Below are 14,938 nucleotides of genomic sequence, written 5' to 3' on the forward strand. Positions count from 1 at the left end.
ATGCTACATGGTCTTGAGTTGAGTTTGTTGTTTTTATGGCCAGTTTCATCATTGGCAGACATTAACTGCGAGTTGTTACGTAGATGGGTTTGAATGAGATATCATGACCTGGGGGTCTCAGTTTCGAGTGCAATTGGGATTATTTCCAGCTTGATTACACCAAGGGAAAAAAGAGAAAAAAAATCATGCATAGATGGTTGCTGCATTCTTCTGATTTTCGTTTTAGTATCATATCCCTTGGTATCTATCAATATATCCATCTTTTCATTGCAGTAAGTTTATTGATGTTGAATTCTTTTTGTTTTGCTTTTCTTTACTAGGGACATGAAATAATGGGAAAAAATGGCCGTATACATTGTTCGTTAAATATCAATACTGAGACAGGAAGGCTATCTTCTAGACGGCCAAATTTGCAGGTTTGTACTCATGAGGTTATCTTGAGTTTGGATGAAGCAAGAACTTTACTGGATCAGTTTAATTTTAGGGAATATTTTCAGTTGCTCATGTTCTTGCAGTTTTGTCTTTTATTCGCCAACTATTTGTGAACTGCTGCGTCTTTTGTGTTTCTTCATGCAGATATATTCAATTTTTACTGCAGATTTAAGCTATTTATGTTGTCAGATGTTAAGCATTTAAAAAATGAAAGAGAAGATTCTTTGTCATGATTATTGGTATTGGTTGTACTTGAATCTCTCTCTCTCTCTCTCTTGAGGGAGAGAAGCTGAAAACACACAAGATCCAAGGGCGATCATCCACCTAGAGGAAACGATACTCAGAGGCACTAATATGCCTATTTTAAGAGAAAATAAATAGGGTGTTAACTTCCACAGCCTACACTAACAAGTTAATGTTTTGCCATTGCCAAATTTTTAAGTACGATGATAGCTCAATATAACAATTGTTACAACCATAGGCATTTACATAATTTTCTAAAGGGAATAGCTGCATTTGTCAGTTGGGTTTCAAACTTTCAAGAATACAGGGCATCTAATATGCCCCTTTTAAAAATTCTGTAAATGCCGTTCCCCGTGATGACAAATGCATGAATCTGAGGCCACTATGCCTTTCAAAAACAAACCTAAGTCACAATGGTATTTCTAAATATGTCATTAATAAAATGAATGGGTGACCTGTTAATCTCCAGAAAAGGCCATTGAATTTAATGGCACCTGTGTCTGTGTGTTACCATGTACAAGACATTTTTAGAAATAGGTAGGTCATATGAAGGCAAACATTTCTTGGCCTGGCTGGTTTCAGGTTTGAACTGACTTGTGCCTAGACCCATGTTCTGCTTTCTCATGCCCTTGGTGTTAGGCCCATTCAGAGTGTGGTTGTTCCATAATTAAGAAAGAAATAACTGCTATCTGATCCTTGCAGGAGTATACAATAACGTGAAATTTAGTCTGCAAGCAAAGTAAAACCTATATTTCCTTTGGAATTTGCTCCGCCTCATCCAGAGCCAGTTGATCATGTCAATTTCATGTAGGCTTTGAGTGTAATCACGTGGCATATTTCAAACTCCAGTGCCTTCAAAGGTCTTGCCATTTCTTTCCTATGTTCTACCTCTTCTTGAAGTTCCCTACATGATATATCTGTTCTTTTTGTTTTTTGACAAAGCCAAGGGAAAACCCCCAATCAACTGGTGGCACATTGGCAGGCCTCTGGTTGGTAAAACCCTTGAGGTCCCTCCTTCCCACCAGGGAGTACACCCAGCTTTAACACTGCGGCAACGGATGTCCCATGGTGACATTCACAAGTCAACCCTACACAGATGATCAGAGCCCTTGTGGGCATCTGATATATCTATTTCTAAGCTTATTACACCGTTTTGTCGATTCAAGGTTGAAAAACAACTTGAATAGAGGATAACTAATAAGAGGTGGTCTCAAATATTCATTCAATGACCTAAATCCTCTGGAATCCTCGAGCTTTATAGTTTTCCAGCCATAACACATTCTACAGGAGATCATCCATGCAACTCATTTGGCTTGGTTTGAGTGTTTGATTTTCCATTACAGCTAGGAAATGTTCGGTTTGCAGTTCTAACCATTGTTGCAGACATGGGAACCTTGCCAAATGTCATTTTCTCAATGTGATTCTTTTTATTCCTGAGACATAAACATGTCATAGCTAGCTACTTTTAAAACCCTTCCACCACTGAAACTTCCATGACTTTTGGTGCCTTAGCACAAAATCAATTTAATTACCAGTCTATGCATGCCTGATCTTGGATATGGACACAAGTTCTTTGGAGCAACTACTCTGTAGTGAAAGTCCCATAAATGGAATAGGCCGACTCTCTTTTACATAAATAATTGATCGATATTATTTTCTCCCAACCAACTAATTGTTAAAATATGATGTGTGTGTGTGTGTGTATATATATATATATATATATATATATCAAGGGTATTTTGGTCCTTTCACTCAATGTAATAAATACAGCCTAGTAGGGGCTGTATAGTCTTTTTAGTTCTTTGATTTTCTGCCTTTTATTTTTCTGTTTTTTATGTTTTCACTTTTCAGTCAATGTGACTGTTGGGAACAGTCCAACTAGTCGTTGGACTGCTGCCAACTGTCATAATTATGAACGTTGGAGGCAGTCCATTGACTGTTGGACTGCCTTCATTCCTTGTGTGGCTCTATAAATAGAGCTCTCTCATTTGTATTATGTTATGCTTTTCAGAAGCATAAGTGTGATTATATAAAATTATATTCTTTAGATTGTGATTCTTGTGATATTTGTGATCTTGTGTTTATCTCCTTAGTGAGATTGTATTTGACCCAATAGTGGTCTTTTGTGTATTTGCAATTCCTTGTAGCCCTTAGTGGTACTCTTGTGTTTGATATTCATTTCATTTCACTAACCTTATCAGCAACTACCACTCAATATTCAATTGGACGTGGTACTCAACATTTTGTCTATCACATATGGGTTTAAGTGATTTAGAGTATTGATGTGCCTAAATTGCAATATTTCAAGAGATGTTGCTCCTTCCAAATTCAAACAGTTTCATGCATTAAGTTGACACTGATTGCTGTACTGCATGAAACAATTCCAAATATTTCAAGAGATATTGATGAGCCATACTTGCATGCTCACAATTAAAAAATTGTGTCAAATGTTGACACTGATTGCTGCATCTGGGTTTTTGTATCTCCATCTGATGCACGTCTTTTACTTAGTGCATTATGTACACATATAGATGATTTCTCATGTGTCTGACAACCTCATTGGTATTGCAACTCCCGTCATACATCAGAACCAGCCTGCTTTGGAAAAGGATCGGTATAAAATTCGACAAGCATTTATAGCGGAACCTGGAAACTCTCTTATCGTTGCTGATTATGGGCAGGTGTTGTGACTCGAGTTCCCATGATAATGGTGTTCGTTTGCTAGCTGTTTGTATTTTCACATTTCTGTTCTGACAGTACATGAATTGCATTTTTTGTGTAGCTGGAGTTGAGGATTTTAGCTCATCTTTCAAACTGCAAGAGTATGCTAGATGCCTTCAGAGCTGGTGGAGATTTCCATTCGAGGACTGCAATGAATATGTATCCTCATATACGAGAAGCTGTTGAAAAAAAGAGAGTTCTGCTTGAATGGTCTCCAAAACCTGGTGAAGATAAACCTCCTGTGCCTCTTTTGAAGGTAAATTCTCCCTTTATATAATTGATAATTCCTCATTCTAATGTGTATGTTAAAAGTTTCTAAACTTGATTCTGCAACTTGAACAGCATTGTAGTTCCTATGCTTATTTTCTTTGTGAAAGGCCCTCTTCAAACTATATTTCCTTTTTTTTTCCTTCAAACGTCACATCCAAATGACAGGAAATTGGTCTTGGTTTGAAACATGTGTTGGCTCAATTCTGCTTTTTAATGCTAATTCAGTAAGGACACATGAATTAGTTCCGCCCAAAAGGTCGTGGTAGTCACACTGTTTTGGGTGCATAATTGATCTATTTGATTCTTCTGAGCTGTCCAGCTTTTAGTTTGGCACCCTGAAAATTTGATGGATATTTCCTTGCTTGGGCTTTATTTTGATGACAGAACATCAATCTTGCAAGAATATAAAAAGATTTTGAACTTAAAAAATGAATGGGTGAGATATTGTTAATTATCTGGCTTGACTATGCAGCAACTAATTCTGAATATTTCATATTAAGGATGCCTTTGCCTCAGAAAGAAGGAAAGCGAAGATGCTCAACTTTTCTATTGCCTATGGAAAGACTCCAGTGGGTCTCGCTCGGGATTGGAAGGTATACATACATTTGTTATTTTCACTGTTATCAACTGCATGACATAAAAATGTGCCTCTTTATAAGGTTGCAACTAATTTTGATCTTTAAGATTCTGGATCCATGAGATGGTTAATATATTTAAACTGGACAAGATCTTTACTTTTCTCTCTTTTTTCTTAAGATATAAATCGAACCTGGTGTAAATTGATACCTCAAATCAGGCTTAATTATACTTTTTTTCTTCTTTTCTCATGACACTAGTAAGGTTCTTCACCTTGCTTGGTCATACCTAGCTTATATTGAAAATCTTTTCTATTCTAAGAGGATTGAAGATTATTCAAGGTAAATGTGCCTTGATTATTTTAAACCATAGTCACAAATATTGGTATCGGCTATATCTCGGGCAGGCTATTTCTCGTGATATTATAGGTTTGGTGATAAATCTTGAAAAAATCTTGGGGCTTAAAAAAATAAAAAAAAATATAAAAAATATAAAAAATAACAAAAATAAGTAAGAAAATATCATGTTTAGATAATAAAATGCACATATAATAAAAGAAATAACTAAAAATGCAAAATAAAGACGAAAAACACATTTAAGATGTAGAAAATAAATAAAAATAGTAACAATAATTGATAATATTGCGATATTATCAAATTGGCAATATTTTCAAAATATCATGATATTTTACCTATAATATTGTTTTCTGAAAATACTGCGATAATATCGTGATATTTTGAAAATATCGCCGATTTCTATGACTGTTTTAAATCCCATCTTCAACACCTGTTGCCTCAGTCTCTATCTCAGTTCACATCAATAATAAGGATAGTACTGTTAAATTATATGTACCATCTTTTGTGTTTTTGTATACATATATATATATATTGTTTATGTATATACATATATATACATATAATTATATGCTCTTTTGGGTATATACACATATATGTATCTTAGTGACAGATATCGGTGATATTTTCAAAATATCGCGATATTATCACTGTATTTTCAGCAAATGATATTATAGGTAAAATATCATGATAATTTGATAATATCACCAATTTGATAATATTGTGATATTATCAATTATTGTTACTGTTTTATTTATTTTCTACATCTTAAATGTGTTTTTCTTCTTTATTTTGCATATTTTACTTATTTTTTTATTATATATGTATTTTATTATCTAAAAATGATATTTTCATACTGTTTTTTATTAATTTTATATATATTTTTATTTTTTTAAGCCCTGAGATTTTCTTGAGATTTATCACAAACCTATAATATCACGAGAAATAGCCTCGTTGAGATATAGCTGATACCTGTAAAAGTATCTTCAACAAGATACTTTAGTTGATAACGCAATAACTTTGAGAATAAATGTGCGAACATACACACAACAAGAACACTTGGAACACTTGTGCACAACAAGCACAACACCGGAATCACAAATGTGCAATTGCACTCATAAGATTCATAAACCACTAAAAGGTTGGGCTATAATCCCAAAACCCATAAGAAAATACAAGAGGAGCTGCCCATATTTATAGGGCTTTTAGGAGGCATTGAGAGGGGCTCCACATAGTCGTTGGAGCCCCTCCAACGGTCACAAATGTGACCGTTGGAGGGGTCCAACGACTAGTGGGTTGGGCCCCTCCCAATGCAAGTACAATGCATTAAATGAAAAAAGAAAAAGTAAAAAATAAAAAAGGTAAAAATACAAAACCATATTCACGAAAATGAATATGTGTAAAATACCTAAACTACCCTTATCAATATATATATATTATATATATATATATATATAGGTAGATACATATACATATGTAATATATGTATATGTATTACCTTATATATATATAAAATATATATACGAAATTACAACATATTTTAACACCCCCCCTCAAACTTGGGGCAAGATGACCGATAGTTTGCCAAGAAGGAAGTTGAATCGCGGAGCGCACAAGGCTTTAGTAAAGAAGTCTGCCAACTGATATTCGGACGTGACATAAGGAAGATCAATGACTCCTTTGAAATATGCTTCACGAATATAGTGACAGTCCATTTCGATGTGTTTAGTCCGCTCATGAAAGGTGTGATTTTTCGCAATGTAAATTGCACTCTTGTTGTCACAACAAAGCTTAGTGGGCCCTTCTATTGTAATCTCCATGTCTTCTAGCAATTGATGAATCCAAACAATCTCCATGGTAGTAGTTGCCATGGCACGATATTCAGCTTCTGTGGAGGAGAGTGACACCTTTTGTTGCTTCTTGCATCTCCACGATATTAGTGAGTCACCTAAGAATACACAAAAACCAGTGGTGGAGTGACGGTTATTTGGGTCACCTCCCAAATCTGAGTCAGTATAAGCAATCAATTTTAAGTCAGAAGAAGAGGACAGAAAAACTCCCTTATTCAGAGTACCCTTTATATATCTTACGACTCGTAAGATGACACTCATGTGAACGGATGTAGGCGCATGCTGAAACTGATGATATATCTGGTCTGGTAATACTCAGATACATCAATGATCCTACAAGCTGTCTGTAGGGTGTAGGATCCAAAAGGGGAACCCCATCATCAATTTTCATCTTTGTTCCTACTACCGCAGGAGTTTCACAAAGCTTCTCATCTGTAATACCTGACCTGTCAATGATCTCAGAAGCAAGCTTAGTTTGAGATAAGAAATATCCTCTAAGAGAGTATGCTATTTCAATTCCCAAAAAGTAAGTTAGAAAACCCAAGTCAGACATTTCAAATTTATCTTTTAAGATAGATTTTATACTTTTAACCCCGTTAGAGTCACTCCCAGTGATGAGCATGTCATCAACATACAGAAGTAAAATTACAATCCCTGCATTGGATTTTCTAACAAAAAGAGCAGTGTCAGTAAAACAAGAGGAAAAACCATTCTCAATCATTACAGAGTTAAATCGATCATACCAAGCCTTGGGGGCTTGTTTTAGGCCATAAAATGCCTTTTGAAGTCGAAGCACCTTTCCCTTAAGAGTCTTCATTCCAGTCGGAGCATCCATATAAACTTCTTCACTTAAATCACCATTTAAAAAGGCATTTTTAACATCCATTTGATAGATGTTCCATTTGTTGATAGAGGCAACAGTTATAAGGCATCAGACAATGACCATACGAGCTACAAGAACAAAAGTTTCTTCATAATCAATACCATATTCTTGACTATATCCTTTTGCAACCAAGCGAGCTTTATACCTTTCAAGGGATCCATCACTTTTAGTTTTTACTTTAAAAACCCATCTGCACCCTATTGTTTTCTTGCCTTTAGGAAGATTTTGAAACTCCCAAGTTTTAGCTCTTCTCAGAGCCTCAAGTTCATTGTTCATTGCATTAATCCATTCAGGGCACTTTCGTGCTTCTTCAAAATTTCTAGGTTCTATATAAGAGTGGATGGCACTAAGGCAAACTCTATATCTTGGTGAAAAAGAGTCATAGGAAATGAACCTAGAAGGAGGCCTTCTACTTCCTTCGGTTCTATGAGGGATCACTTCATTCTGAGAGACACTGAAACTGGCATCATTATATCTGTCAAAAGCACTCCTAAAGTTGTTTTGATCTCTATGAGTATAGGTGATAGGGTCTCTAGGTAATTCTTCATCAATAGGTTGAGGAGGCAAGAAGATGTTTTCCTCGGTTTCAAAGTCATTTGGGTTACTTTGATCTGACTCATTATCACTAGTATCGTCTTTATTCAGTAAATCAAATAAAAAGGAATAATCCATATTTTCATTTTGAGGGTCACAACGATCAAATCCACTAATATTTTTCAAAAAACTCACATTTCTGGAAACATACAATTTATCACTTTTGATATCATAACAACGAAACCCCTTTTGGGTTTCAGAATAGCCAAGAAAGGCACAAGGAATGGCTTTAGGAGAAAGTTTGTCATTCTTATCAGTAAGAACAAAACATTTACACCCAAAGACCCTTAACCTGCTATAATCAGGTTCCTTATCGTACAGTTTTTCAAAGGGAGAAATTTTGTTTAGATTTTTTGATGGGAGTCGGTTTATGAGATAGACAGAAGTAAGGGCTGCCTCAGCCCAGAGAGTTTTTGGAATGTTTTGAGAAATGAGTAAAGTCCTAGTTGTTTCAATGATATGCCAGTGCTTTCGTTCGGCTAACCCATTTTGTTGAGGGGTTTTCGGACAAGATTTTTGGTGAAGAATACCAAATTTTTTAAGATAACTTTTAAATTCATTTGAGAGGTATTCTCCTCCAGAGTCGGACCTAAAGATTTTTAAACATCCATTGAATTGATTTGAAATCATCATGTGAAAACTTTTAAAAGTTGAGAAAACTTCATTTTTATGTTTAAGAAAATAAATCCAACAAAACCTAGTGTAGTCATCCACAAAGATCACATAATATGAAAATCCTCCTTTTGACATTACCGGAGCCGGTCCCCATACATCGGAATGGACAATTTCAAATGGTTTTGTCGTAAACATGGATCTTTGAGGAAAAGGCAAGCATTTCATTTTCCCAAGAATGCATTCATTACACAAAAAGTCACTTTTACAAAGATGTTTAACAAAAGGCAAATAAGAGATTTTAACAATATTGGGATGACCCAATCTCTTATGCCATACATGAATATCTTTGTTTTGGACGACGTTGCAAAATTGACTCTTGGGAACTTGAAGAAAATCTACGTAGTAGAGGTCTCCTCTTCTAGAGCCTTCCCCAATCAATCTCCCGGACTGGCGATCCTGTATCCAATATTTATTAGAAGAGAATTTTATATCGCAACCATGGTCCGAGAGTTGGGAGACGGAAAGAAGGTTTAAGTTAAGGTTTGGGATAAAACGAATCTTTGGAACAAAGAAGTCTTGTTTTTCAAAATTACCTATTTCTTTAATCTCAAGAGATGTTCCGTCCGCGGTTGAAACAAAGGATGGAAAAGAATTTTTAGAAAAATTTGAAAGAGAGCAAGTGCTAGGGGTCATGTGAAAGGATGCCCCGGAATCTAAAAGCCAAGATGTCTTACCGGGGGAAGAGGATGACATAGCGGCTCCGGAAGTACCTCCTTTGAGGAGAGGTTGTAATGCTTCTATAATTTGTTGAAGAGAAAGAGACTCACTTGATGAAGAAGGTCGTTCTTCAACTTGGGATGGCATAGCCGTTGCAATCAATTTCTTCCATTTAGGACACAAAGGTTTGATATGTCCGGGTTCTTTACAAAAGTAGCAATTCACCTTGCTATAGTCTCTTTTGCCATACCGATCATTTCCTCCTTGACCTTGATTCTTGAAATGAGGAGGCCTATAGGACTTCATGTTATTTCCCGGTCTTGACACGGCATTAGCCATTTCACCACCTTCTTGAGTAGAGGAAGTAACAAGAATGCTAGAATTATTTTTGCCAATCCCCATACGGGTTTCTTCACCACTTAGCTTGGTGATAACATCTTCAAGTGAGGGAGATGTGAAAGCGGAGAGAAGAGAGGACCGAACTTGTTCAAATTCGGGTCTAAGGCCATTTAAAAAGTTGAAGAACCGGTCTTCCTCAAGTTGTTTGTGCCTTAATTCGATTGCCTCTCCACTCCATTTAGGTTCAAGAATTGCGAGTTCGTCCCAAATAGAGGATAATTCGGCAAAGTACTCCCGAATGGTCATGTCATTTTGTTGGAGGGTCAAAGCCCTTTTTTGGAGAAAGTACTTGTGGGATAGATCTCTTGAGGTGTACATTTTCTCAAGATATACCCAAACTTCGGAAGCCTTTTTAAATTTGATGATATTGGCGTTTATCTTGGTCTCAACGGATGAGAAAATCCAAGATAAGATCTTGAAGTTCTTCATTTCCCAATCATCATGTTTTTTAGAATACTCTTCAAGGGCCTTTTGTCTTTCATTCCCTTCAAGGATCATAATATCCCCTCCTTCAATAATGGTAATTTTGGGTTCCGGTTCCAGTATGGATCCATGAATGTAACCCCAAAGCCCCTTTCCTTTAATATGGGCTTCCATATTACCGGCCCAAACATGATAGTTTGAGCCATTAAGCTTAAACCCAAGAGAGAAATGAGAGTCTTTTTCACCCATTAGAGATGAAAGAAGCCAAGGAATAAAACGTACCTCAATTACTTTTCGCGTCTTCCTTGACAAGAGAGGCTCCTAAAATATTGCTCGAAGAAGATGATCCTCTTTGATTTCAAAAAACTTGAAGGCACGCTTTTCGAGGAATGCAAGAGAGGGCGAATCACAATTCTTCTTTTTCAACGAGGCTCTGATACCATGTAAAAGTATCTTCAACAAGATACTTTAGTTGATAACGCAATAACTTTGAGAATAAATGTGCGAACATACACACAACAAGAACACTTGGAACACTTGTGCACAACAAGCACAACACCGGAATCACAAATGTGCAATTGCACTCATAAGATTCATAAACCACTAAAAGGTTGGGCTATAATCCCAAAACCCTTAAGAAAATACAAGAGGAGCTGCCCATATTTATAGGGCTTTTAGGAGGCATTGAGAGGGGCCCCACATAGTCGTTGGAGCCCCTCCAACGGTCACAAATGTGACCGTTGGAGGGGTCCAACGACTAGTGGGTTGGGCCCCTCCCAATGCAAGTACAATGCATTAAATGAAAAAAGAAAAAGTAAAAAATAAAAAAGGTAAAAATACAAAACCATATTCACGAAAATGAATATGTGTAAAATACCTAAATTACCCTTACCTAAACTACCCTTATCAATATATATATTTTATATATATATATAGGTAGATACATATACATATGTAATATATGTATATGTATTACCTTATATATATATAAAATATATATACGAAATTACAACATATTTTAACAATACCAATATTTGTGACTATGATATATATATACATATATATATATATACATATATATATATATATGTATATATATATATATGTATATATATATATATATATATATATATATATATATATATATATATATTAGACTGTATATTAGGATTTTTTGTTTTCTTAATTTTCATTTGTTGTATTTTATATGCCCTTTATGAGCATTTCAGTCTTTTGGCTAGCTAGTCGTTGGAGCATCCTAACAGCTTGCTATACTAGCCGTGAGGATGCTCTAATGGCTATTGGGGTCCTCTCTTGTTGTATATATATGGGACTTTTTCCCCTTTGTATGATATGCATTCCTTCCAATTAATAAAATATTATTTTTCAAGTGTGTGCTCTCTTTGAGTTCTATCTTAGTGCCCTTAGTGGCTTGTGGTGAGTGCCTTAATTTTGAGCTCTTGAAGTTTGTGGATTTGCTCTCCATTGGTGGACCTTTCATTACGTGCTATTTGATCCTTGAAGATTGTGTATGTGATTGGAGAGTACCCGCGGTGCTCGTGTCTCCAAGGGTGTTCATTGCGCCAAGAGAGTGTTCAAGTCTTCTTCCTTCTGCATCCCTTCTTCCTACCTCGTTATGGAAAAAGAATTTATCTTTGCCATGCTCATCAAGTTAAATGCCTCCAATTATTTAACATAGGTCTCTATTATGGAGAATCACATTTTTGCCTAAGGGATGTCAATGTATATACATAGGGGTATTTTAGTCTTTTTGTACATAAGGGTATTATTATCATTGTGCACCTCTTTTCCATTTTCATTTTCTTTTCTTTTATTTTTACTTTTGTAATTGGTGGATTAGGGAAGAGCTTAATGGTCTTTAGACCATAGAGCCATTGGCATCTCCCCAACAACTACATTTCTAGCCGTTGGGGAGGTCCCAACGGTTCCCTCTTGTCTCCTTTGTGTATATAAAGGGGTTGAAACCAGAGTTACCGGAAGCACCCCTACAGTAGGGGAAGCGCGCTTCCCCGATACGCGTTTCGGAAGCGCGAAACGTCGCGCTTTTGAAATGCGTGGGGAAGCGTCCCCCTTTTTTGGGAAACGCGCTTCCCCCACGCTTCCCTCTTTTTTTCATTTTATTTTTTATTTTTTTCTTCTTTTTTCGCTTCTCCCTCGCTTCCTAGGTCGCTTCCGGTTCGCTCCCAAGACGGTTCGTGATTCGCTTCTAAGTAGTCCCACGCTTCTCGCTTCCTAAATTTTTGAAAGTGCCTTGCTTCCCGCTCCCGCTTCCCATATCGCTTCCCGCTTCCTCGACTGACAACCATGGTTGAAACCCCAATCCATGTATGCTTTTTCTTAGAGCATTTTATCATAACATTTTATATTTTTTATGTATTGTGTGCCCTTAAGCGGCTGATTTGTGTCTCTTGTGTTCATGTAATTGACCTATAAGTGGTGGTTGTGATTGTGTATGTCCATAAGTGACATTTGAATATCTTTTGTATTTAGTTACAAGGGGTTGATCAAGTATGTTTTGGGTAGTTGTCTCGATCCATAACTCTCATTCACCAAGTTAGACAATGGAGAAAAGGTTGTGGCTACTCAAGAATATGAGAAAAAGCATATGAAATCGCTCATGGACAATGCCAAAATCTTGGCGTGGATCATTAGTGTGGAAGTATCAATCCTTGATAGTGTCATTGGACTCAAAGTAGCTCAAGAAGCATGGTAATTTTTGAGAGACATGTATGCACTAAAAGATATGGTGGAACCTTCACAAAGTCATCTTCACTATGATGGGGAGAAGATTGTTCTGGATTACCATAATGTGATGGTCCAACTTTGAAATGAGTTGGCCATCTTGGAACATAAGTGGGAAAACTCTGGCGACCTTCATTTTCGACAAGCGCAAGTCAAGAGGGAGCATCTTTTTATGTTTATTTAATGATTTAAGGCTCAAATTTAAAGGAGTAAGGATGATGCTACTTCAGAGACCCAATATTCCAACTCTATATAAAACTCTAACCGAGTTAAGTATAGAGGATGATGTTCTTCATGTGACCATGGTCATATGATCTGCACTCAACGTATCAAGTGAGGGAGAAGGAGCAGTTTGAAAAGAGAATGAGAGGGAGGAGAAGAGATGGGAGTGAGAGAGGTAATGATAGAGAGAGATAAGAAATTAGGGCAGCAAAAAAGTAACATCTCATTTTATTCTGTAACATATATACATCTCCTTTTACAAAAAGAATATGTCCTAGGACAGAAACTCTTACAATAAAGTACATATGACTCTTAAGTTGCAAGACTATTCTAATACCAAAAAATACCTTCATATAATTGTATCATTCCCAAACACTCCCCCTCAAGTTGAGGAGAAAATATCTAACGTCCCCAACTTGCCACTAATTTCTTGGAGCCTCATTTTATTTACAACTTTAGTAAGGATGTCAGCCCATTGGAGTTGAGAACTTACATAGTGAACTTCGAATTGCTTGGACTCAATTTTCTCCCTAATGAAGTGGCAGTCCATCTCTATATGTTTAGTCCTTCATGATGGACTGGATCCGACGCTATCTAAACAGCTGCCTGGTTGTCACAAAATAATAATATGGGTATCATGACTTTGAGCTTTAATTATGAGACCAATGACTTCAACCACATGCCCTCACATATTCCATGTGCTAAAGCCGTATATCTGCCTCCGTACTAGATCTAGCTACCACCGTCTGTTTTTTGGTTTATGACACCAAGTTCCCTCCAACCAATGCACAATACCCTGAGGTTGACCTCCTATCTTCAATTGCTCCAGCCCAATCTGTATCTGCATACAATTCTATATCAAAATGCCCATGATTAGCTTATAGAGGTCCCTTTCTAGGGCTCTGCTTCAAATATCTTAAGATTCGATGCACACCACTCATATGGGAAAGAGTTTTGGACAATGCATAAATTTGATTAGTATACCCACAACATATGTTATATCTGGTCCGGTGATAGTGAGATATATAAGTTTTCCAACCAATCTTTGATACCTTCCATTATCTCCCAATTCTTCATTCTTGCTTTGACCTAGCTTGTAGTTGACTTTAATACGAGTGTTTGCATTCTTGTTCCAAGCATTCCCACTTCTTTCAAGAGATCAAGAGTGTATTTTCTTTGGGAGAGAATGATATTTTTGCTCGATCTTAAGAATTCAATGCATAAGAAGTAATGTAGGGGCCCAAGATCTTTGATATCAAATACTCTTCTTAAATATGTATTTAAGTCTTCTATCTTTTTTTCATTATCCCCTGTAATCACAATGTCGTCTACATGAACAATTAACAGAAAAAGTTTTCAATCCCCCTTCACAAAAAGTATATTGTCACTTGTACTTCTGTATCTGAATTGAATAGTTGCAGTACCAAATCTTTCAAACCATGCTTTTGGAGATTACTTGAGCCCATATATGGCCTTCTTTAACCTTCACACTTTATTACCATCATTAGACAACTTGAAACTATGGGGGAAACACACAAACAACCAGGCTTATAAGCACAAGATCAATTTGACCACAAGAGCAAAGGTCTCCTAATAGTCGATTGCATAGGATTGGCTGTAATCTTTAGCAACCAATCTAGCTTCATATCTTCCATTGGTCTCATCTACTTTAAATTTGAGAATATAAACCCACTTGCACTGTACAAGTTTTCTTCCTTTTGGTAGACCAGTGACTTCTCATGTTTGATTTCTCTCTGAAACATCCATTTTCTGGATCATAGCCTCTTTCCACTTTGGGGGTGCCAATGCTTCCTCCACACTTTTTGGAGTAGGGTTTGACTCGGAATTGACCACAAAAGCTTGGTAAGCCTTTGAAG

At 36.4% G+C, this 14,938-nt stretch overlaps 1 protein-coding gene across 3 annotated transcripts in view; it reads left to right on the forward strand.

Annotated features, from left to right (window-relative positions):
- The window catches only part of LOC149844361 (DNA polymerase I A, chloroplastic/mitochondrial-like), a 53,170-nt gene that overhangs the window by 25,143 nt on the left and 13,089 nt on the right, over positions 1 to 14,938 (forward strand). For 2 of the 3 annotated variants that reach the window (XM_089994295.1, XM_089994299.1), the window contains exons 6-9: positions 321 to 416; positions 3,264 to 3,356; positions 3,458 to 3,652; positions 4,167 to 4,259. In XM_089994295.1, coding sequence (XP_089850421.1) covers positions 321 to 416; positions 3,264 to 3,356; positions 3,458 to 3,652; positions 4,167 to 4,259 — 477 coding nt within the window. The remainder of the gene's footprint in view (positions 1 to 320; positions 417 to 3,263; positions 3,357 to 3,457; positions 3,653 to 4,166; positions 4,260 to 14,938) is intronic. The other variant, XM_089994298.1, reaches the window with a different exon arrangement.

This window comes from Nuphar pumila, chromosome 2, assembly GCF_984573655.1.
Source record: "Nuphar pumila chromosome 2, dmNupPumi1.hap1.1, whole genome shotgun sequence".
NCBI lineage: Eukaryota > Viridiplantae > Streptophyta > Magnoliopsida > Nymphaeales > Nymphaeaceae > Nuphar > Nuphar pumila.